This window comes from Myotis brandtii, unplaced genomic scaffold, assembly GCF_000412655.1.
Source record: "Myotis brandtii unplaced genomic scaffold, ASM41265v1 scaffold520, whole genome shotgun sequence".
Classification (NCBI taxonomy): domain Eukaryota; kingdom Metazoa; phylum Chordata; class Mammalia; order Chiroptera; family Vespertilionidae; genus Myotis; species Myotis brandtii.
The window spans coordinates 2,504,550-2,529,547 of record NW_005369827.1 but is presented as its reverse complement, the minus strand read 5'-3'; the positions used below and the strand labels follow the sequence as shown (position 1 = coordinate 2,529,547).

General features: G+C 42.3%; 1 protein-coding gene across 1 annotated transcript in view; it reads right to left on the bottom strand.

Moving 5' to 3' along the window:
* Positions 1 to 24,998, bottom strand: part of LIMCH1 (LIM and calponin homology domains 1) — an 83,800-nt gene that overhangs the window by 32,786 nt on the left and 26,016 nt on the right. Inside the window, exons 4-10 of the mRNA XM_005877485.2 lie at positions 23,696 to 23,731; positions 18,955 to 19,081; positions 17,351 to 17,508; positions 16,770 to 17,178; positions 13,039 to 13,257; positions 2,223 to 2,307; positions 1,022 to 1,185 (exon numbers count right to left, since the gene is read on the bottom strand). Coding sequence (XP_005877547.1) covers positions 1,022 to 1,185; positions 2,223 to 2,307; positions 13,039 to 13,257; positions 16,770 to 17,178; positions 17,351 to 17,508; positions 18,955 to 19,081; positions 23,696 to 23,731 — 1,198 coding nt within the window. The remainder of the gene's footprint in view (positions 1 to 1,021; positions 1,186 to 2,222; positions 2,308 to 13,038; positions 13,258 to 16,769; positions 17,179 to 17,350; positions 17,509 to 18,954; positions 19,082 to 23,695; positions 23,732 to 24,998) is intronic.

Here is a 24,998-nt window from a genome sequence, read left to right as displayed (position 1 = left end):
CCAATAGTGAACTTGCAGAAAGAGAGACTAAAAAAGCAATCCCATTTACCATCTCACCAAAAAAATTAAGCTACCTAGGAATAAACTTAACTAAAGAGGTAAAAGACCTCTACTCAGAAAACTACAGGACGTTGAAAAAAGAGATAGAGGAAGACATAAAGAGATGGAAGAACATACCATGTTCTTGGATTGGTAGAATCAACATCATTAAAATGTCCATACTGCCCAAAGCAATCTATATTCATAATTAGAATTGATTGTTTAAATAAAATTTAATAGATGTAGAAAGAATACATATATCTATATATATACCAATTATTACTAGTAGAGAGGTAGGTTTCTGGGACTTTTGCTCTTACTCTTTGTCTATGTTTATTTATATTTAATTTAAAATAGATGTACATATATTACTTGATAGATTTATTACATATTTATGTGTACATCACTATAAATATAAATTTAAAAAATATATACTATAGACTGAATGTCTGTGCCCCCCAAACTTCATATGTTGAAATCCTAACCCCCAAGGTAACAGTACGAAAGGTCTTTGGTAGGTGTTTAGGTCATGAGGGCAGAACTCTCATGAGTGGGATTGTGCCCTTATAAATGAGACCCTAGGGAGCTCCCTCGCTCCCTTCTGTCAAGTGAGGACACATGAGAAGTCCATCTGTGAACTAGGAAGTGTGTTCTCACTCGACACCAGATCTGCCTTGATCTTGGACATCCCAGTCTCCAGAACTGTAAGAAATAAATGTCTGTCATTTCTAAGCCATCCCTTCTGTGGTACTCTCTCACAGCAACCCAAGTGGGCTAATGCATCCATCTTCCCGTATGTACTTAAATTATTTACAATGAACATCTAGTATATTTGCATTTAGAAAAATACAGGTTAAAGACAGAAAAAAGATGAGAAGAGAAACTAAGTCGTCACGATGAACAAGTGTCCCAGGGGCAGCCCACGGCCCTGTGAAGCCATGCTCATGTAAATGTAACTGCTTTAATCCACGACGCAATTCACCTTTTGTGACAGCACCAACTCCACCTTCCCGCTCATTTCATTTTCCGGTTTCTTCTGGTCTCTCTCTTCTGGCACATCGTTCCTCAGCTTGGGGCTGGAGGAAAACTCCACCGAGGCCACGGTCGGGCTGCACCGAGTCACAGTAGTTGTAAAATGCTGTGGCTCTGAAATGGAGTTACAGGCAGAAACTTAAAGAAGTTGAATTACCATGTGACAAGGTGTATAAAGGAGCCAAAGATGCCAGTATTCTCTAGGCTCTTCCATGCTATCATAAAAACACCCAGCAACATAAAACACATCGAAGAATCCCACTGTGAAAAACTTAAGTTCTTGATAAGAGCCAGAGTTTGCATAGGAATAACACTGCACGAGACAAAATGCTGGCACGAAATATTCTGATAGGCGGGCTGGGTGGGCGAACATCTCCAGAGAGTTTCCATCCAAAGGACTGTGTGGCAGCCTGACTCTTCCTTCTGTATCCCAATGTTCCTTCTTATCACCACAGGTTCATAACTGGGATGTGTTGAGGATTGCATAGTATACACAATGCAATGAAAACAAAGTGCTCCTTGATATATAAAGAAGAAGTGGAAAAGTCACCCACTGAGGGGCCTATCAGAATGAGGGGGTATAATCTAGTTTGGAATTTTTAGTAATGACAGTTCACTTATTCTAACATGCCATTTAAAACTAATTTGGGATTGGAAGAGGGTGAAAGTTTTTTATGTTTATCAAAATAAGAAATGTGTTGAAAATATTGAAAAGCATTCATTCAAGAAATATTCCTATCTGTGGCATTACTTTATTCTTTCTAACTATTATTTTAAACTATTCACCAGCTTTATTATTTCGGTGTCTATTTTTATGATATATATTTTCAACCTGTCTTATCTATTGCTGTTACTGTGTGTTAAAATAGGACCCTCAGTTTTTGCCATTATTTATTTGGGGCAATATAATCTTATTTATGAGAATGGAGATACACTTTTAAGAAAACAAAGCAAAGCAAGGTTTTTAGCGCCAGATAAATCATAGTCAGAATTTCCCCAGGAAGCCTCTAGGTGGCAGCACAACCCCACACCAGTTTTAGAGTCTACCTTTCTGTGGCTCATTTAGGAAGAATTCTTGACTCTATTTCTCGACTGTTATATCTTAAGAGTTATCATGATTTACCTTAAAACTAGTCTGTTAGGAAACAAACCTGTAAGTTCTGTATTCCCTTCTTCTAGGTTTTCACCATCTTTCTCATCTTCTTGGCTGTTGGGTTCCATTTCCTCAGTGGTTGCCTGAAAAAAAGATTTTTATCCCCCCTTGAATAAATAATTCCTTTGAAGGTTGTAAAAAGGTAGAGGATTTCTTTCTCTTTTTTTCAAATAATACTATTTAGGCAAACAAGGCGAGTTGCCTATATGCATGCATTTTTTTTCTATTTCTTAGGCAGCTTTCTGGTGGAGGGCTGGCTTTGTGGAAGCAGACAAGCTGGGAAGGAGAAGGGAGGTACTGAAGCAGCAGCACAGTACGAGGGCACACCCACACCCACTGCCCACCTGCCCACCTCCTCAGATGGCCTCAGACGCACATTCCCTTTTTCTTCTTTTCACCACAAAATTTTCAAAGTCATAGTTACCACCCACTTGCCCCCAAATATCTCTAATGTTGGCTTAGGGTCCTATCACCAGTGGGGAAAAACTATTTTTGTTAAGATTACAGTTAACCTCTCCATAGCTTTTCTTCAGCATAGATGCCTGTGGTTCTTAGCATTGTGGAATTTATTCTTAATGATCTCTTCCTCTGGGCTCTCAACAACCCAATTACCTGAGTTCTCATTCTCTCTCTCTCTCTCTCTCTCTCTCTCTTTCTCTCTCTCTCTCTCCTTTTCTCTTACTGATTCTTGGTCCTTTTCTTTTCATAAAAACATGGGTCACTCCTGAAAACTTCAATGCTTTTCCTCCACCTGTGTGGAGTCACCTCAAATGTATCAATTATTGCCATGGGTTCACCATTATATTCTTTATTCATTTATGACTTGTACTTAAATCTTTAACCCTTAGAGCCCATCAAAGCTTCAGTTCAGCTGACCTACCATCACGGTCATGGTAAATGTCATGCTAAATGTTACCCTCCAACAAGCCTCTCTTACAAATTGATGATTTCTGTTTGTGGCATTAATTTTCCCCATCACACAAATCAAACTTTGAGGTGTTTCTTAACTCAGGCCTCATGAGTGTCCATCATTTACCAAGTCCTACCAAGGCTTTAACACCATAGTTTTCATATCCATCATTCCTTTATGTTTTTTCAGCTAGGAATCTCTCTAATTTGGATCTTGCTGTCTAATTCACTTGGCACATCACCATGATGCTCATCTTTCTCAGTAGTACCTCAAGTATATCAGTGTTACACTTGATATTCCATAACATTAAAAGAATTTGGAACAACCTAAATGCCCAACAATTAAGGAATAGTTGTTCAAAAAAGAAAATATCATCCTATATAATAAAAGGGTAATATGCAAATTGTCCCCTCGACCTGGAGTTCCACCAAAGTTCGACCAGAGGGTGGGACCGGCCCACAGCCTGGGGCCCCTCCTCCAAGCCTGCCCAGCCAGATCGGCCCCATCAGGGTGGGCTGGCCAGACCCAACCTGTGCACAAATTTGTGCACCAGGCCTCTGGTGCAATCATAAAAGGATATTGAACAATAGTTAATGATATGTGAAAATATTTGTTACATAATGTTGTTTAAAAATGTATACTGTATAGACATATGATGCCTACATAGTACTACTGAATGTACACTTAAAATGGTGAAGATAGTAAATTTTGTTATTTGTATTTTACCACAATAAAAAAATTAGAAAATAAACCGTTAAAAAATAAAAATTATTTGCAAATTTTTAAGTGTAAAAAATACACAACTTTAAGTAATATGCTTTTCAAACTTCTAAAAGATTTTACAACAGCATCTAGTGGCAAAGGTGCCTTTTCTTTTGGAGGATGAGGTAGTTTTAAAATCTTCATAATTAGATGGGCATTTTCTAATGATGGATAGCCATGTATCAATTTTAGAAGAACATAATATTAAATTAAAATGCACCTTTAAAACCATAGGCAGGAAATAGCACTGAATTTATATTCATTAATGAACTTTGTAACTTTTTAATATATCAACAAGCCTGAATTGAATCTTTTTAAGAGATTTAATGAGTGAAAATAGTTAAATAAATGGAACACTCTCTTATTATATTTGTTACATGTATGTATAAATGTGTGTTTACATTGTTATATTAATTACTGATATGATAGTAGCATTTGATGATCAATCAGTTGAGCATTACAAAAGAATAAGTTGGGTTTATAAGTAAAGTGCTCGCCCCACACACACATAGAAATTTTAATATATGATAGTGTTTTTTTGTTTTATGACATTAATATATAAAACACTGACAGAAATACTGATTTTTCGGTTTCCCCCCACAAATGGCTTAGATTATAGAAAACTATCTGAGGTTGGGAAACAAATTTGTAGTTAAACATTGATGAATGATGCTCTTGAGAATACTGGTGTTTCCAATTACTAGAAATAAAATAACTACAAAAAAAGCAGGCCAAAGCCTCCCCAGACCCAAAATGAACAAAAAAAATGGACGTATTTTATTGAATATCAGATGTCATCAATTATTTTGTATTATTTTTGGTACTACTAAGAAAAAAACAACAGTCTGTTAAATATGACACACTATTGCTTATAAGGCATCTTGGTTCAGAGATGCTCAAATGTGGAAAGCGTGCTGCTTGGAATCAATGCCATAAGACTACTCAAGTCCTTTAGACATCATTTATAAAGGAGACAAAATTCTCAAGCATGACCTCACTTAGCATTCCAGCACATTCCAGCAACAATTTACTTATGCGAGACTAATGGAGAACTCCCCCTTTCAAGAATTCTCACATTTCTGAATGCATTTCTATGTGGCTTAACTCTCACATACTGACCTCCAAGACGACCCAATTTATCTCCCCTGATGATTTCAAGGTTACACACTGTGGATACTGTAGCCTCAATCAATATTTCCTGCATTTACCATATGTCAGCATCGTTAGAAGTTACTTGACATGGATTATCTCACTCAATTGTCAGAACAGGCTTTATAAGGTATGGGCCAATATGATTCCCTTTACACAGGTGAGGAAAGTGAGGCCCAGGAGGCCGACTTACCCGGGATCCCACTGCTAGTAGGTAGGGGATGTGGGAACCCTGCCCTGTGCCTGTAACCGTAGTGTCCCATCGTCTGGGCTGGGAGTCACACCCACTTTCAAGCTGTCCCCAGGGACCTCCAAGTTTTGATCGGGGAGAAGCAATCTAGAACCTGAGGGTCCCAAGGTTACTGCTGAAATGATTCAAACTGCCTTTTCCGTTCCCTTTCCTTGTCATCCATTCTACCTCATTCTTCCCATTCTATGTCTCATCCATTTATTCTGCAAAAACCCTGGGATCTTTTAGGAGGCCATTTAGCTAAGTCTCTGCTTCCTAGGGCAGCTCGAGACCAGACTGCTCCAGCCATCACTCCCTCTTAGGGCTTTCCAGTCAGTCCAGGTTCTGGGGGTGGGGGAAGCACTGGCCCAGCACAGTATCTGACAGAGAGCAGATACATAATCTATGTGAGGTAAGCACACGTTATATGCATTATTTATGGAATGTGTTCTCTCAAGCTTAATTTAAATGCATACTAGTCATCAAAATCAGGCTATTACTAGCAAAATATTCAAGATAAATGAAGAGAAAAAGCAAACCACAATGCAATTTGAATAACATGAGCCCATTTAAAAATATTTTATAGCACAGCCAGCATGGCTCAGTGGTTGAGCATCAACCTATGAACCAGGAGGTCATGGTTCAATTCCTGGTCAGCACAGTGGGCTCAATCCCCAGTGTGGGGAGGGCAGGAGGCAGCCAATCAGTGATTCTCATTATTGATGTTTCTATCTTTCTCTCCCTCTCCCTTTCTCTCTGAAATCAACAAAAATATGTTAAAATATTTCATATGCACTGATAAAAGAGGATACACATTTTAAAAAATCTTAGTACCAATTTTTGAGTGGCTGGAGTAATAGGTACTTTATATTTTCTTTATAATTTTCTGTATTCTGTAATATCTATCGACTATACGTAATCAAGGGAAATCCCCAAAGCCAGTTTAATGAACTTATGTCTGGATACTCTATCTTGAAGGCTTGTTACTTTTGTGCTCATATCATTACAGACTTCATGAGTTCAAAGTTGGCAGTTTTCACCAAGCCCACTGTGCTGGAAAATTCGCTTTCTGACCCATACTTTCCTTTGGTTCCTCCTAAAGAGAGGAGGGGCCTTTCCTTCTCGAGAACGAAAACAAGTAAATAAAACAGATCCCTGGACACCAATGAATGAGAGCACAGAGGAGTTACAGGGGCCTAAGCCAGGAGCTGGCTTCCCCTTGACTGAGAACATGATCCAAACTGGCTCGGATGCCAGACTTAGCCCCGAGGCCACAGGTGGGAGGTGGCAGTTTCCTGGCTTGAGAGGGACAAGGTCTAGCCACAAAATCTAGCAGGCATCTCGCTGCTTATTTTAACAAGACTCTTACCGGTGGACTGGCCCAGAGACCGACATTGAAGAACGCATTGGAAATAAGAAGCCCGAGACCAAGAACCGTCCTGAGACCTAGGGCGTGGGTGGTCCCGTTTCCAGGACGGAGGGACTATGAGAACTTGGACTGATCATTTAACCTCTACATGGAAAGATGTGAAGTCCAAGGTCGTCTGCTGGACTACCATCCTGTGACTCTGAGAGGTTCCCTGGCTCCAGTCTTGAATAACTTATCTGGACCTGAGCCTGGAAAATCAGCCTACTTAGGTCTTGGCACCGTGACCCGGGTGCCATATATGCCATGCCCGTGTTTCCCTCTCACTTTTACACCTCCAAATATACGTCTATTTTCACTGGACGAAAGAGGATCTACATGAACAGTCAGCCTCTCCATTCCCTAAGCCTTTTCCTTTTGCCTTAAACATTTCAAAACAACAACGTGAGGCTCTGATCCAGGTAAGATGGGCTGGGTTTGATTTTTTGTCCCTGACGTATACTTTCTTGAAGTCTGTAAATGCTCCTGTACCTAAAGATCTTTAATGACTCATAAAGAGGCTTAAATCTAACACTCTGACAACTACTTCTAGAGGGAGAAAAACAGCGTCTAAAGAAATGCCTGTTGACATTTGACATCTCGAAGGAATGTGCAGTTGGTCTCAGTTGGAAGGAAAACAGCACCTACTCAAATGCCTTCATGCTGTTCTCACTGCAACACGAAATGTTTCATAAAAGATCTGCTTGTCTGTTTTCCTGGACCGAAGATGTTAGGAAAGTACTGAATTTTCAAGAGGAAGGCCTGGGTCTTTATCAAGGTGGAGAAAACATACCTAGTCACTGAGTTCGAGAAAAGCAGATGAAGTAGGCTGTGCAACTAATCGCTGAGTTTGGCCCTTGGTCAGTGAGGGAGAATTGCTGAAAACCTGGTGGGAGGGAAGGCCTGGCCAGCAGGGGGCGAGAGGCAACATTTGAGATGAGTTGGATCAAGGGTCATGAGATGGAGTGACAAAGAGATCAACCGGTGGGCGTCCTGGGGGTGGAAATAGTAGAGGGAAGCCAGAATTGGGAAAAAGTGAAGAAGACGAGAAGCAAAAGGAGCTGCAGGAAGAAGCATGGGAGCAAGTGCAAGGGCGATCATCTTCTGGGAAAAGCTGTTCACGTCCGCATGTGTGTCAGAATTACAACCGGGATGACTGACAGATAGAGCTGGAAGATGGCAGGGAGTTCATCTCGCCTGTATGAAATTCACACCTGCTCAAGACGCTAATTTTGATGATCTAATTAAATGTAAAAAAAACTTTACACCTATCACTTTTTCAGGCTTTTGAAAAATGTAATTTAACTTTTTCTCCTTTGTTGTATGACAATATTAAATTAACTTAAGGGCACCTCTGTCTATGAGTTGCTTTAATATCATGCTAAGTGCTCCATATACATGAATTCTCCCAATATTATTATTATCTTTATTTTACATATAAACTGAGGCTCAGCCAGTTTAACTTGCTCAGGTGGGGTTTGATCTTTGACCTAGTGCATGGAGTATTTTAGGCATCTTAGGAAAGGGCCATTTTTTTGTACCATTAAGAAAAGAAGAGATTCACGCACAAATACAATGTACAGGGGCTCAAGAACACACTGGGATAGCTTTGAGGGAGATATAAAACATCTTTCTGTAGGTCACTGAACAAGATAAATTTATTCTCAGATTAGAAGACCTACCAAATTCTCTTCCAATCCTGGATTCTAGGAGTCTATTTGTGTTATGGCACAATTTCCTTACAGAAGCCAATATTTTAAAATGAGAAAAAATGTGTTCGGTTTCCACTGGGAACTATCTCAGAGATGAGCAGAAGGAGACAGGAAACCTGTCCCTCTACTTGGAGTCACCCTCATGACCCCTCAGCCCCATGATCCCCTCCTGTGGGCTCCTCACCACTGTCTGTGCCTTTGTTTCTGCATTGCTAACATATGGAATACGGAAATGGCGGGATGTTCCCAGCATATGGGATGGCCTGCTGCCCTCCTCCGTTTCAATGCAAATCCTACACTTCCCGTTAAGAAATCCACATCCCACATAAGACCTTCCCGACAAACCCCAACCCGTAATGATCTTACCTGTTCTTTGCAATCTTACATCCCTTCTACTCTTTTGACCCTATTACCTAGCACTTAGATGTAGTTTTATATACTTTTCTAGTTGCTTTATGAAAAGTGCTTTCCCAGAAAGTTTATGAGTTTCTTTTTCTATTTCAAAAAATGTGGCACAGAGTAGGTCCTTGTCGTGAACAGGCAACCACTGGCGAGGTCATTGCCATCACAACCTCATTACCTAGAGATGACTCAAGGGAGGATGATCTGGAGTTGCTGGTATCAGTAGACATAGCAGAGTAACAGTGATAACAATGATAGCAAGCCTAACTTAGTTTATGATCTATTTCTAAAGTAAGAGAGCTGTGGTTCCAAGAGTTTCCAATGAGAAAGAGGAGGTAGAAGGAAACTGAAGTGATGACATAATGTCGCACAATGTGGTCCTGTTGGCACAGGAGGTTGACACCCCTGTGTTCCTGGAGTCCAGGGCCACCCTTCTCTGCTGCTCTGGTCTGAATGAATGCCCCTGCCTACTGTGGCTGTGCCCTTTGACTAGTTCCAGCTCGCCCTGAAGGGACTGTGACATTTTAGTGGTGGGTGAGGCTACTCCTCTGTAAAAAGTGTATCTGTTGGGAATGCAGTTTTTGGAAGAAAGACACTATTTAAAAAGAAGAACACTATTCCTTTGACAGCCCCACAGAATAGGGCAAATGAGTTAGAAACAGCAAACCAGGTCCAAGCTGGTATCAAGCCCAAGCAGCCCCACATTTCAAGCTGGTCACCGTATTTTGCCATCACCAATCAATCCTACCGTTTTGAAAAGAATACCAACTGGCTGTAACACAGTCAAGAAACGCTTTCTTTGGAATATGGAAAAGGAAGTATGACAAGCAGCAGGTTGATTGGAGAAGAGAGTCTTTTAAAATGTCTTCTGGAACAACACATTCTGGATGGAAAACTTTTGGTGTCAAATTGTAGGTAAGCATGAAGAGTGTTTTAGGAATGAGCCAACATTTAATGCAGTACAGCTAACAACTTGGCTTCGAGTCTAATAGATACACCCCAGTAGTTATCTACCCAGAACATAAAGAGAGAGGCCCTGCCATAGTGAATTCAGGGGCCTAAAATATACTAGAGACAGGGAAAATAAATGACCATTGGAACCACTAGAGTTTATTAAACTAGAAATTACTCCAAACTGGGCAGTTTTCCAAGGAAGAGACACAGAGGAGAGACTTGCAGGCGTTTCCAGTAGTTTGGACTTGCCCCCGAGGCTGCCAGCATCAGGCCAGTTTCCAGGGGAAAGTTCACACGGCCACCGTTTTGTTTGGGTTTGCCTTGCTATAAACTGCATAAACTTCTGAAATAACCTGATTTCTTTCAGATAACCTCATTTTGCTTCTCTTAAAATAAGATATTTTGGGTGGCTATGCAGTCAATGTGAAATCTTTCAATCCATCCTCTCTTTGCCCTTATAGAGTTTAGCTGCATAACCACGTTAAAGTGGAAAATGCATTGCATTGAAAGAGAACAGGCAATTTTCTTTTTATTTTGACCATTGAAAATAAGAAACTTAATAATTATTGAGAATGAGCATAGTTTTTTTAAGGGAGCTTTTACTGCTCTAAAAACAAACACACAAAAACACCCTTTCTTCTGCTTTAGGAGTCATGTACTTAAGGCCATAGTCTCTGTGCAGGATAGCTAATGTTCCCCCCCCCCCGCCCCCCCAGAGTTAAAAGCTTAGAATAAGAGAGATTAAATAGTTGCTTTAGGAAGTTTAGGCCTTATGCCATCTGCTCTCTTCACCTATTCCTTTAGTTTCTGTCAGGAATGAAACCTGTTCAGCCAGGGGGAGGGTTTCCAAACTCAAACAACAACATGGTCTCAGAGGGCAGAGCTGGTGAGGGGGAGAGAGGCCTGCCGGTCAGCAAAGCCCCCAGGACTTGCTCTTGTAGGTCATCTGCTGGGCCTGAGTAAACCCCGTGTATTTTTGTGATGTGGCAAGTGTCGGGGGACACGTGTGGCACCTACACGATTGCTTTTCCAAGGCACAGTGAGAAAGAGCTGTGCTCGACAGTGCGTGCAAAGGGCCGGCGACCTGAGAGACAGGGTAACCAAACTGAGGAATGGAAAAGGTTTCTGAAGGGGACTTAGAAAACGCTCATCAGGAAGTGTGGCAAAAGAGAAACAGGGACAGAATGACTGTCCCAGAAAAGCAATTCCAACACTGTAATGTCTAATTAATTTTGGGAACTTCTCATTTAAACGTAAGAGGATAAGTCACCCGGGCTGGTGTGGCTCGGTTGGGCATGGTTCTGGGCACCAAAAAGGTCGCTGGATCGATTCCAGGTCAGGGCACCTCCCTGGGTTGTGGGTTTGATCCCCAGTAGAGGTTGTGCAGGAGGCAGCCAATCCATGTTCTTCTCTCTCTTCCTCCCCCTCTCTCTAAAATCAATGAAAACATATTTAAAGAAATTTTAAGAGCATAAGCTAATGTTGACTCTTACTAGGAGAACGCAATGTTTTATCTCATGGTGATTTGTAAGAACTCTTCAGAGAGGGTAACATGCACAGGAAAAGTCAAATGAAATTCCAGGTTGAGAGATTCAGCATTTGCCTGGATCATAAAACCCTGCTCCTGGAGACCAGGGAACCTGTTACCATGGTGAGGAAATTATTCTGGTCTATTCCAATCGGAATCTCATAGGGCTTGAGCTCTGTGGGGAAGAATTACATCCTCCCAGCTCTCTAAGAAAACATATTTTTCAAAAGACAAATGCCAGAGATAAGAAAAAGAATACCCGTGGGGGGGAGAGGGGGGAAGGCTTAGATAGCTGGGTCATCTCATCTACTCAGCCCTGGAGCTGGGAGACAAGTTTTCCTCATGACCAAACCTTTCTAGGCGCTGGGGAAAAATCGTGACAATTTTCCCCATCCTTTGGAATTCCAACCCAAAGGCTATAAATTAAAACTGCAGACATCAGCCTCTGGTGAGAACAAATGGGGTTGAGCAGCGTCCAGCTTGCACCCCGAAAGCTGGCCTGCGTCTGAGCTGGTGGAAATTTGGGTTTGATCAGCAGGAGCCTTTCTGGTGTGGAATCTAAGAAGGCGGAATCTTCCCAATAGTATTTTATACGCCAAAGGGGAAAATACAATATTCTTTTGAGTTTTCTTTTCTGCTGTTCTTGAGTTAGCCTACATTTATCAGCTTGGCCATTCAATGGTGCATCTAATTACTCTGAATTTGATTACGAATGAGTTTTTGTTTGTTTACTTATTTTTAAAATATATTTTTATTGATTTAAGAGAGGAAGGGAGAGGGAGAGAGAGACAGAAACATCAATGATAAGAGAGAATCATCGATTGGCTTCCTTCCACATCCCCCCTCCACTGGGGATCGAGCCCACAGCCCGGGCATATGCCCTTGATTGAATTGAACCTGGGACCTTTCAGTCCACAGGCTGATGCTCTATCCACTGAGCAAAACCAGCCAGGGCGAGTTTTTGTTTTTTTAATTAATAAGAAAGCTTCCCTTTTATACATATTATCAAGGATGGAAAGCCAGGTTCTGAGGCCAGCGGTTATTTTCAAATTATATTAACAAGTCTGATGGGGTCCTGAACAAACAGAAAGAAAAAAAAGTTTATGAGAGATTGATTTATTTTTCTATAACACCTGGCCCCACAGATGTGACGACAAGTTTTTCTATTTATATTTTATATTAAACCATCTACTAGATTTGAACTATGTCTCCCTGCCCCCCTGAACTCCAAATTTATATGTTGAAATCATGACCCTTACCTAGTCCCTCAGAATGTGATATTATTTGAAAATAGGGTTGTTGCAGGTGTAATTAGTTACGAAGAGGTCCATAGGGTGGGCCCCTAATCCAGTATGATGTGTGTCCTTATAAAAAAGGGAAGATTTGGACACAGTCACGCTCACAGGGAGAGGGCTCTGGGAAGATGAAGGCAGAGATCAGGGGGATGCATCTACCATCCAAGGAACGCCAGAGACTGCTGCGCCACCAGAAGCCAGCAGGAGGCACGGGACAGATTCTCCCTCACAGCCAAAGAAGGAACCAACCCTGCCAACATCTTGATTTTTGTATTTCTAGCCAGCAAGACTCTGAGACAGTCAATTTCTGTTGTCTAAGCCAATCAGTTTGTGGTACTTTGCTAGGGCAGCCCTAGCAAATAAATCCATGTAGAAAGAATTGGTCATTATCAAGCCCTACTTACTTTTTAAAACAGATTCATTCACAATGGAATTATCCCAAAGAGAAAAAAAAAGTCTGGTTCTTACCGTCAGATCTTGGGGAACAGAATTTGGCTTCTGTATGTTGATCTCAATGCTATTGCTGCCTTGTTTCAACTCCACTGGGCACCCGTGCACTCTGGCCACACCTTCGAACATCTGGGATTTGGTTAATGAGGGGACGAGTGCGCCCGTGGGACACTCGTTTTCCTTCTCCACCTCATCACTGTGAACTGTTTCTCCATTCATGCTGACTTTCCCATCTACCTATAAAAACCAGAATGAACAAAAACATGCTATTCCCCAAAGAAAGAGTAACAAAATAACACATTCAGAATCACCTGACAACATTACCATTGATAACCATAGTCCACCAAAGAATAACATCTCTTATATGCTTTGATTGGCTCTGGCAATTAGGGCTTTTATAAATGTTATCTTAGAGGGGTTCTTTAAAAGGTAATTCACCTTCTCAGGCCACTTCACATTAAATTATATTTCACATTCACCTAACTTAGGGTGTGCTTTTATTTTAAAGTAAAGAAAATCACAGAAACTTTTGTGTAAACTAGAGGCCCGATGCACGAAATTCATGCTAGGGGCTCAGCCTTCACAACCCTGGCTGCCTCCTGGTCCCGAGGTCCCGAGGTCCTGCCTACTGGTCATTTGGGAAGGTCGTTCCGTATCTGGTCTAATTAGCATATTAGCTCTTTATTATATGTATAAATACATGCCACATATTTGGGTTCCAGTAATTTGTCATTTAAATTCTGTTATTTGACAATTTTGAGGGTTTTCTTTACTGATTAGCATATAAATTAGGTAGAACCCACCACAGATCAGGACTATTTTACAGGTTATTCTGGGGAGTAGGGGAAAACGGGTACTTTTTTGACACAATCATGGATGGCAGGGAACCTAATGCTTGCTATAGTACAGTAAATCTCTACTTTCAGTTAATTTTATAATCTCATTTTTTTCAAGAAAAACAGCCATGCACATTAATATATTTTTGTTGTGCACCTGGGTGTAGGGAAGGCAGTGAGAGCAGGAAAGGAGGGGCAGAGAGGTGGTTAGTTGGGCTTGTTGAGAGGCATCTGGAAGTCTCTGACTTGAGGTTTGAGCCCGTATGTAAAATAACTGTTAGCGGACGCTCTGTAGTTCAAGGGCCTCAGATTTGACAACCTACCAGCCATGTAATCCTCAACCTCAACCCCTCAGCTGCAAAATTTGCAATAATAGTATCTCCTTGATGGTGCTATTATGGTGATTTTGTGGATTAATCTATGTCCAGAGTTTAGAACCGTACCTGTCCATTTTAAGTATGGAAATCTTAGTCATTATTATTAGTAGGCCTTCTAAAATCTTTCAGGAGGAACAATGAAAGGCCAGATGTTAATTATACTTTATTTACCTAGGCCAGTGGCTTGCATACTCTATTGTCTGTACTCCATAAGGAAGAACTTTAAATCACAACTAAGCACACACAAATACAACTGAAACCAGAGTTCTGCAAAACAATGTTTACCTTTATTGTGTGTGATATACTAGGCATTTTTTTTTATTGTATTCAATTATACTTCATTTATTTTCAATGTTGATTCCAAACCAATAAATTGGTTTCATAACATAGAAATAGGTGGCAACTTTCAGGCTAAAAAACACTGCCCAGCCGGCGTGGCTCAGTGGTTGAGCATCGACCTATGAACAGGTCATCGGTTTGATTCCCGGTCAGGGCACATGCCCAGGTTGCTGGCTCGATCCCCAGTGGGAGGTATGCAGGAGGCAGCTGATTGATGTTTCTCCCTCTCTCCCTCTCTCTCTAAAATCAATTTAAAAAAAGAAAAGAAAAACACTGCCTTAAACTATTTCACTTAATCTTCCTTTACTCTTAATTCTGGTGTACTGGGAAACTGAGCCTGTATTCCCAACTCCTTATCTCTGCCCTCTTCTCCCCTCCCCCTACACACAAACACTCACTCACACACATGCACCGCTTAGCGTCTGTTCTGGCATTATCTGGTAACAGCTATTTATTTACATATTGCCCTTAACCACAAGTGGGTCCACCCACTCAGTGGTGGGGCTATGAATAAGGCTGAGAGCTGCTAAGGCCTAACAAGCATGTCAAACTCGCATGCAGCCTGCCAGCCGCCAGTTTGACATGCTTGGGATGAGTCAAGGGCTCACTGGTGGTGAAGACTGAGCCCAGCTTTAAGAGGACTTCTACTCAAGTTGCTCCATCCCCATCTCCATCAGGGCTCTTCCTGAGGCCTCTACCCAGTCTTGCCACAAAGGGAAGGAAGTGGGTTTTCTCAGGGCCTAATTCTTCTGTTTAAATGATTATATTTCTCATCAGTGAAGAGAAGTGGACATCTACATGACCTGACCATATGCCTTGGAAGTTAAATACGGCTCTCCCTACTCTTGTTCTGAATCACCGCAACATCAAACCTTTCTTCATGAAATATTGAGACAGTACATCATTGGGGGTCCTCGGTGAAGGAGAGCTGGGCCGGGCTTGGGTGAGCTGCCGAGCATATGGGGGTAAGTGCCTATCTGTGCGTGCATGAGTCTGCACGATGAATAACTCATCTTCTCAGGAAAAAATTCACGTATTTATTCAATAAACACCTGCTGAGTGCCTACTGTGTCCTCCTGGGCACCTATGCCAGGCTCTCAGGACGAAGCTGTGAACAACAAAGACACAGCCCCAGCCCTTCAAGGGACAAACATCGCAATTCAACCCAGATGAAATAGATTTGACATTTTCCTCTGTGTCATCAAAGCCAAAGGCACAGGTTTTAAAGAGACATTCTTTAAAGAGTGAGTTAAGCAAAACTCAGGAAGTGTGGTTTGGTCCCCTCTGAAATTCAATAGGAAGAGAGCAAGCAGCACTTTGCTCAATTAGTTTGGTTAAGCAAACTTTCTTCACAGGCACATGCCCATGTCTGCTAGTGATGAATTCCACCGCTGTCTTCTATTACCAACCCATGTGGCGTGCAGGGACAGTGAGAACTGACTTTCCTTTGTAGTCAACAGAGCTTAAGACAAAGGGTGAGTGCCTCCTCATGATGTGAGGGAAAACACTGGAATTTGAGAAAGTGAAAAGATGTCTGCTTGTCATACGTTCTTTGGTTCTGGAACATTATTTTACATATTTGTTGGTAAAAAAAAAAAACAAACCAACCAACAACCTAGTTTCTTTCCACTTAAAAATATTTCAAAAACCCATTTCATTCCAGGACTAAGAACATCCCCATATTTCCATGTGTTCCCTGTATTTTTTTTCCCAACTGTTGCCATCTTTTTGGATGTAGTGTCAATTACTCCCTAAAAGAGATGTAACTGTACACACTTCTATTTAAACGAAGGCAATTAAAATCTTGTTTTGAAGGGTTGGCAATACCTCCAGATAGTTAGAGATACCTAGGGTATTACTAAACTAGGGCCTGTGAAAGCTAATATAGATAGACCATGCCATTATATCAAGTTAGGAAATAGACTTTGCTCATGGAAATAACTCAACCATCAATCTCATTGGAGCCCTTCAATATTAACCGCAGGAATTGGGGGGAATCATCTCTCCCTAACCATTTGCAAACCAAACCTCAGAGACACGTAAACATCACGACTGTAAGTGTGAACACATTTTGCTTTTGTTTGCATTTTCTTTTGCAGACGGAAGAAAATAACTGCATTTTCCTGAGGCAAGAGGCTTCTTTCCACCTACTACCTGGAGTGCAGCGTGGGTTCTGCTCATAAGGGACTCACCCTACCTTAAAGGTCTTCAGAACCTCCTGAGAGCTCTTGGGCTGGGAGTAAGGCTTGGGTGTCAGCATAGGCACTGCTTTGGGAGCGACAGTTTTGCTTGGAGACCCACTGCCTGCTGACATGCTGGCATCCAGAATGCTGGTACGAGCGATGGTGGTTTCCACAGTGGCAGTGAATTTGGGGGGAGGCAGTGACTGCTGCCGCAGGTATTTCATGGGGTTGGGGTCGTTCAGGTAGGGGGAGAAGTTTGGCTCTGTTGAATGGCTTCTTTCCAGGATTTTTGGCATCTCCAAGCGTTCCAGGACAGCCTCGCTGATGGTGAACCTCTCGATGTACTGCTGCAGGATCCCCTCCGCCTCCTCCTGGGACCGTGCGTTCTTATATGCCTCGTGCAGCTCCCTCTCTCTCCGCTCTCTGCAGCATGGGCATGGGAGAGAGAAGCAATACAGAGGTCAAGGACAGTCACAAAAACTGCAGGGAGCTGCAGAGACAGCACAGGAGCCTCTGTGGTAACCAACAATTTTTAGCAAAAACGCATCTAGATAATATTGTACATTCAACAACAACAACAACAGAAAGGACCCACTTTTCTTGAACAATTTCTCTGTAGGTTTTGATGCTTTTCCTCCGTTCACTTGTCCCATCCTCTCCAGCCATTAATTTCTCCATTTTTTTCCTTTCTTCCTCTTTCTTGATTAAGTCCTGAGAAGCACTTCTTCTACGGCTCTTCCACCGAGCCAGGTCCTGTGGGGGTGGGTTTGGCGGAGATAAAACATATTTTTCAGGCTTTTTAAATTCCATTTCTACTTTTCAGAGTTTAGTGGGCACTGACTATGGGCCAGGCACCATGCTAGGGCATTCCCACCCAATCCAGTGGAGGTCTGGTTGGAATAGGAATATCCCGAAGGGCAGCACGTTGATTTAAACATGGCAATGTGAAATCTGCAATCATATCCCATGGCAGTTTCCAAACTTTAAAGTATTGCCTCACAGGGGATTGTAAAAAACGTCATTTCTTGCTTTTTATGATTTTTGCATTGTGAGTGGACTTGTTGACAGTACAATGGTAGGAATTAACCACAGACCTACACAATGCCCTCAGGGAAGAACGAAAAGGCAGAAAAAAAATCAGCTTTGGGGTCTCACAGAAACTGCAATTCTGTATGTTTACTTTTTCTGATCCTTATAACAACCTCACCACAAAACCTACAGGCAATTACAGCCTAAGGACGAAGAGTTACGATTCTGGAGTCAGATGGATGGGACTGCAGCTCAGGACATGACCCCAGCTCTCTCTCTTGCATGCTTTGGAATCACACTTCTCAGCCTCTCTGCACCTCAGTTTCCTCATCTCTAAAACAGGGATGATATTAACACCTACTCTTATAAGCTTATTGTGAGAGTTAAATGAGACAGTGCATATAAGGTACCAGGCACATAGGAAGTGCTCAATACACTGTAGACACAATTATCATGACAATTAATTGACTAATGGTAGAGTCAGGTTTGCAACTGCTATCTTGGAGTGCTCTGTGAGGACTGAATGAAATAATCCACTCTCCCTCCCCTCATCCCTACCTTTAAGTTCTTCCCCGACAATCTCAAGGCCCCAGTCAAACTCCGCAGCCTTCCTTCCCTAGCTCTCTCACTCACTAGCTGTGTGACTTTGGGCAAGTTACTCAGCTGTCCTGGGACTCATCTGTGGAATTGAGGACGATGGTAATAGTTGCTGGCTCATCAAGTTACTAAGAGGATTAAAGAATTATTACATGCACAGCACTCAGAATAGTGCCTGTTACTGATACGCTTTCAATGTTGGTAATTATCGTTTTCATCATCATCATCATCATCATTAATGTCAAATATATAATCTCAAAAGACGTGCCTCCTCAATTCTACATCTCGTGCCAGTTGCTTCCCGCGGGTTCCCCCCTCCTGTGTGGCCATCCCTCTCCCTAGGATACTTGCGGATTATTTGTCTGTCATTCACTCCTCACCCTTCATGTTGCTATTTTAACCTTCCTTTAATGCCCGCATTTACTGTGTCCCTGTTTGAAATCCTCTAGATGCTCCCTTCCCCTGCATGGCTTTCAAATCCAGGCCTACCCACCCCACCGGATTTTCTGCTTCAAAGGGCCCCTAACCCACAGCGCTGGGCAGCCTCCCGCGGCCCGCCCCGCCGGCACTCACATCTTGCCATTTGTCGTCCTCTTCCCGCAGCTGGCTGTTGATCAGCTGCAGCTGCTCCTGGCGGGCCCTGCTGTGCGGCTGCACCGCAGCCTCCTCCTCACACCGCATGTCAAACATACTCGTGCTCCTGAGTGTGGAGAGAGCGGAGACAAAAATGGACCGGGATCAGCGCCATCGGCTCTGCGCGTTCTGGGCCGCTCCGCCGCGTGGGGGCGCTACCGCGCTCGCTCGGAAAACTGTCCCTCGCCCTCAGCCAGCAGCGTGCACGCCAGCGCCCCCACCGCTTCTCCTGTTGCCGCAAAAGCCAAACTGTGACCATCTTTGTCTTCAGGGGTCAATATAATTATACAAGTAGGTGCCAAAGCATGTTTAAAGAAGAGCTAGAAAAGGTATACGAAGCTCTGGGTTTCTCTCATTTGGAAATGTATTAGAAAAAAAAAAAAGAGAGAATGGAAAGGTTTAGCTTGGGGAGTTTGTGGAGAAGGAGGGTGGCGTTCCACCAGGAGAAACGTCATTACAGTACATGCTCTTTGCGTAAAGACCTGGCTTAAATGCTTTTTACATGAACTGAGGCAATCTCCCCATTAAAAAAAATCACATGGCCTTAAGTCTAAGACACCCATCTTTTCATACTGCACTAGGTTATGAATTGTGGATGCATCCAACAACTGCGCATTAGTGATGCACGTGTGTTTGATGTGGTTATTTCTACTTTCTATAAATCTGCACATTGATAGTGTAGTTGATGGAATCTTGGAATCAAGAAAATAAGGTATTTTATATTAAGATTAAGGAATAAAATATATAAATCACTATATACTTTGTATCCTAAGATTCTCAGAATCATTTTACTTCATTTTTGTCAGGATACCTCTGAATTTACTCTTTCACAAGAAAAAATATAGGGAAAACCATTTAAAACCCTAATATATTCTATAGGCGCTTATGAAATGGTAAGCTAGACCCTGAGGTCTTTCCTGTAATGCTTACATAGAGCTTTGTTCCAGCAGAAGCTTAAGCAGCAAGATGGAAACAGAAATAAAAACCAAAGCAAAGTCCTCCCTTCTCTTTCTTTTTCCCTCTCAGAGAAACGAGGAGCTCTGGGACCACGTGGGTTCCACAGTCCCCAAATCCAGAAATGGAGGGCCCTTTAAAGTTCACTCTAAGAACAGGAGACCGTGATAGTCCATTGTTGAAGCCAGAGTAACACAAAGAAGAAGAAAAGCCATGCATTTAGACCCCAACTAATTCCAGACATCATCAGCGATGTCCAAAATAGTTTTTGCCAGGCCCAGGCAATGAGCAGGCAGCATTGCCGGATGCCCGGGTCCCTCAGCAGGCAGCGCTCTGGGAGGGAACGTGACCCCCAATGCAGTGACTGCCCAGCTGCACTTCAAGCCACTCAAAATGCATCTGCACAATGAATCTCTCTTGATGTTGGACGATTTGAATCTGACCTAGGAGAGCTAAAACTAAAGACTGTACTTATAATCTGTCTTCCCCAAGAGTATCCTAATAATCTGACCACAGAGAACTCTTATCTGAGCTCAGATGTGACAAACCACCTTGTGGAGGCGCCCCCACATGTCAGTGGATAGTGTTGATTGTGGGAGCCACGCCTTCCAGATAAGCTGGAGTCCTCCAGAGGTAGGAGGGACTGCGAGTGTCCCCTTATTTATTTATGTTTAGGAAAGATTTAGGAATTTGCAGAGTTAAGTAGAAAAGTAGAACCCATATTTTTTTTGAACTTCATGGACCAAAATTCACTTAAGTAGGCTTTCAGAAAGAGACCGGAATTCACCCCATTCCTCCTCTCAGAGTTAAAAAAAAAAAATCTTACCTTTAAATATATTCGATTTAGTCAGTTCATCTTTTAAAGCAATTCAGTGTTTGTGAAGATCTTAGCAGATAAAAATCTCTCTGAGCTGGGACGCTCTTGTAATCTATTCAGTAGTTGGCAGATTGTGGGAGCGAAAGTCGGTCCCTTCCTTTGACTTTGTCATTTATATAATTTCTAAAGGGCAGAATTTTGGTTTAGGCCACAATATGTGGCCATACAGCCAGGTCTTCTTCTGGGAACCCAGGGAAAATATGGTAGCCATCGCCAAGACTGGGAATCGCCTACCTCACATGACAGAGAGAGATTCAAGAGCGATGCCTTCAGCTCTGACTTCTGTCCGGGTTTCTACCTCTGTCCTATCATGAAGTTCTAACTGCCTCAGCCCAAGTGTGGCCAAAAGCTGGTTAGTGAAATAAAAAGAGAAACTTCTGTTTGCCCTCTTCTATGCCAGGAAGCAGTATTTTTCCCAGACTTGTTTTGTTTTTTAAAGAAATACCAGCAAACTGGCCAAAAAGGAAACAGCAAAACTATGAGCAATGTCTTTAGGACATTAAAAAAAAAAAGGAACTAAGCAAGTTGAGAATTGAAAATATTAGACAGAAAATAGGCTGAGTCACCATTCAGAAAATGCTCCCTAGTTCAGAAGTCGGACTCAGCCTCCAAAATGCAGAAGGGTGTATCTAAGGATGGGGTGGGGGACCCTGACGAAGCCCAGATTCCAGAACATGAATGTGACTTGCACTGAACTTGTGCTTCTTCACACAATAAGCCGTGGGCTGTGGTGACAAGGGACCCTGGCTGCAGAGCCCGGGAGTCTCTCTTGGTGGTGGGTTGGCATTTGGGGGGGGGGGCGTTAAATTGCCTCAAAGGGAGCTGGGAAATTGTTTCGGGGCCAAGTCCAAGGTAAGGGAATTAAGAGTAAGATGGCCTGTGGCTCTCACAGCGCAGTGCTTTGCTGGTGGGGAGCGTGTTGGGGGAGGAGGAGGAAAAGGGCAAGAAGGTGAAACTAAATAGACGGAAACATTCCTGGCTTGCCAGGCGGCGGAAATTTCTGTTTGCCTGTGTGGTGGGTCTGCCCCTGACCTGGGTTTTCCTGAGGGCACATCTTTTTTTGATTGGGCTGTATTTTAAGAATGTGTCAATTATGAATAAGTAGAGCCTGTGCCAATATTGCCCTTACATGTTTGAAAAGGGGAGATAGTGAGGTATTAAAGGAAACATAGTATGACGTTCTATTTAAAAAATAAAATCCCCATATAAACTTTTCATTTTGTTCCTCACGTGGTTTCACGTGAATGGTGTCTACTCCAAGAAGGAAATTTGGCACGTCTGAGAGTCCTAGATAAGCCGTCAGGAAAAGAAGCTCCATTTACCCTTCTTATTCCATAAGGCTGCTCCCTGTAAATATAGAGAAGGAGCGAAGGGAGTCTCCAACCCCGCCCCTCTACAAAAGTCATTAACTTCTGTGGGTGAGTTTTCCTATTCAGGGACAGGCAAAATCCAAGAGCTCTTTAATAGGGCTCTTTTCTTTCACCTTTAGGATTTCCCAGAGATCTCGCTCAGCAAGTTGCACGGTGTCTTTGCACTGACGAAGAATAAATCCATTCTATCAAAATATTTTTTTCTACCAATTCAGAGTCATGTTGTGCCCATCAATCTTATGTAATCCTCCTTTCAGTGACTGGTAAATATTGCCACTGCAGATTTTAAGAGTAATAACCAGGGCTTAATTTTATAGATGACTTAACTCCATGCCATCAGCCGAGCTCAGGCTGGATTTAGGTTCGGTTGTGAGACGTGAATGCTGCGTATGTCAGGCCACAAAGCAATGAGAGATCACACGTAAAGTGACATCCGTGGTGCTGGAGGCAGACTGCTTGGGGCTGACAGTACAAACCAAGCTGACATCTTGAGCACAAAAACGGAAAAAGCACAACTAGGGAACAGTAAATTTGGGCGAACTCTCCTTGTCACTGGTGGAGAGGACAGTTGTGTGTGTCCCACACCATCATTTGGCTTCCTCACTATAGGACTGGGAATTACGGCTCAGAGCAGGAAAAAGGCCTCTCAAAAGGAAAGACATCAGGCGACTGAGGGTGGAATTACGTATTAATCCTGTTTTCTAAAATGCAAGTTACTCCAATCTGAGGAAGCTAGTATTCTGCTAAGAAAACTTGCACCTTGGATGTTCGTTTCAGAATTTTCTGTGTATGCGAAGTCCATTTTGGAAATGGAATCAATGTGGTCCCAAATGGAAGAATGTGGATTCTTGTAAAATGTGGAGGGAGGCAGAGATGGGCAGTGGATCTCTGAGGTCTCTGAGAGGAGGGGACGCAGGGAGAGGAAGCCTGAGTCCTGTTTTACATCTCAAGTCCTTGCTATGCCACGGAACCTGCCCAAAATCCCAACATTTATATTACTGCAACCTGGGAGGAACTTGGGCTTCTGAATCCATAATTAGTGGTTTAGGATTTATTTTCTTAGTTTAAGAAAATGTTGTGGCCACGGGAACGACTGCTTCGTTGTTAACTCCAAGCCCTAACATACCAAAACTTAAATTCAAATGCAGAATTCTGCTTTAATAATCCCCTGGTTCAGAAAGGGTACCAACATCCAAATGGTAACAAGCACAACTTTAACATGCCCCGTCTATGAAAAGCAAATGTTAAGTTTTAGGCAGCAGCTGCATATTAGAATCATGCTTTAGTTGCTTTTTCATTCATCTCTCCTGCACAGAACATATGTTCTGCATTCCAACTTCAAGTGCTTTTTGAGGCTGCACAAGTCGGTTAGCTATTCAGTTCACTGTTGCACCAATTGCATTTCCATTAGTGGTAAGTACGGAAGGCATGCAGTTTAGGCTAGTAATTAATGTATTCCTGTGAATACAAGACAACTTACTCTGCGTCATCAGACACAGGAGTTCTCGGACCGTATCTATAAGACCAAATACAAAATTAGAGGATTGAAAAGACAAGGTTAACGCTGTAACCGAGCTGAAAAGAAAAACTGCTGGTGAAGTGTTAATTGTGCCAAACGTTTTTTCCCCCCTGATTATAATGAAAGAAAAGTGTCATTATACAATTAATGATGTTCATTAACTTCTGCAAATGAAAGGGGCATCTTGACAGTTCTAAAGAATGCAAAATGTGTATTAAAACACAGAGGAGAAATGAAAGGAATCCCCATGCTACCCACACAAAAACAAATCTGTTCAATATAAACACAAAAGGCTTACTTAGGTGCAACCCACAATGTTTAGAGAAGGCAGCTTTTAAACACTCAAACCTGCATTAGGGTTGTTCACAAACAGTTAAGCTGTTCATGCCGTATGTTCAGCCCTAGTGAGCTGTAATGGACACCCAGCATAGAAGCATGTGCTTACTGGCCCTGTCCCTGACGTGTTAATGCATTTGCACAAATGACATCAAAGAGCCTTTCTGCAGTTTTCTGAAAGCAAACCAGGACTCCAACCAGAACCCCAATCAGTGCCTTCTGCATGCATTTGACAAAAACCACAATTCCTAGAAAACGGGCAGCCTTAATCCAAACCAGACTTGGATATTCCATCACTTGAAACACCAAAGTGTTTTTTACAATCTTTGATAGTCTTCTGATTATTTTGATCTACAAAGAGGTACCCTCTGCGATAAAGACACTTTAAGTTTTAATGTGTCTGATAAAGCAAAGGGAAAGGTCAAGTTAGAAAACAAAATTAGAACTTCAGAAGGGCATATTTTAAGCACGTTTTAAAGATGCAGCTCCCACCGGGGCTGTCTCCTCTGCAAAGGGGATTTTAAGAGAAGGTTCTTTCTTATGCTCTGAAAGGCTGTTCCACTCTGCATTCTGATGGTGGATAAAGAGTTATTTAAGTAAAGAAAAACTTCCTGCTTTCAGTTTCCAATAAATTCAATTGTGGGGTTTTCAGCAAAAATTACCAGATCCTATGCTTTAGTTTCATAACAGTTTACTACAGGGTAAAAAGTAATTTCTAAAGACCTCTTCCTATAATCTTAGAGAAAGCACCCCAGATACATGGGTATGCACACACAAATGCCCTCTCTCTTATGCTTTTATCACTCTTGAAGTTTTCATTCAATGACAACTAGTTTCATTCATAGTGAAGGCAACCACACCAACGCAAAACCCAAAGTATCTGTTGTCCCGGCAAAAAACAAGACAGGGAAAGGGTTTGTGGATGTTT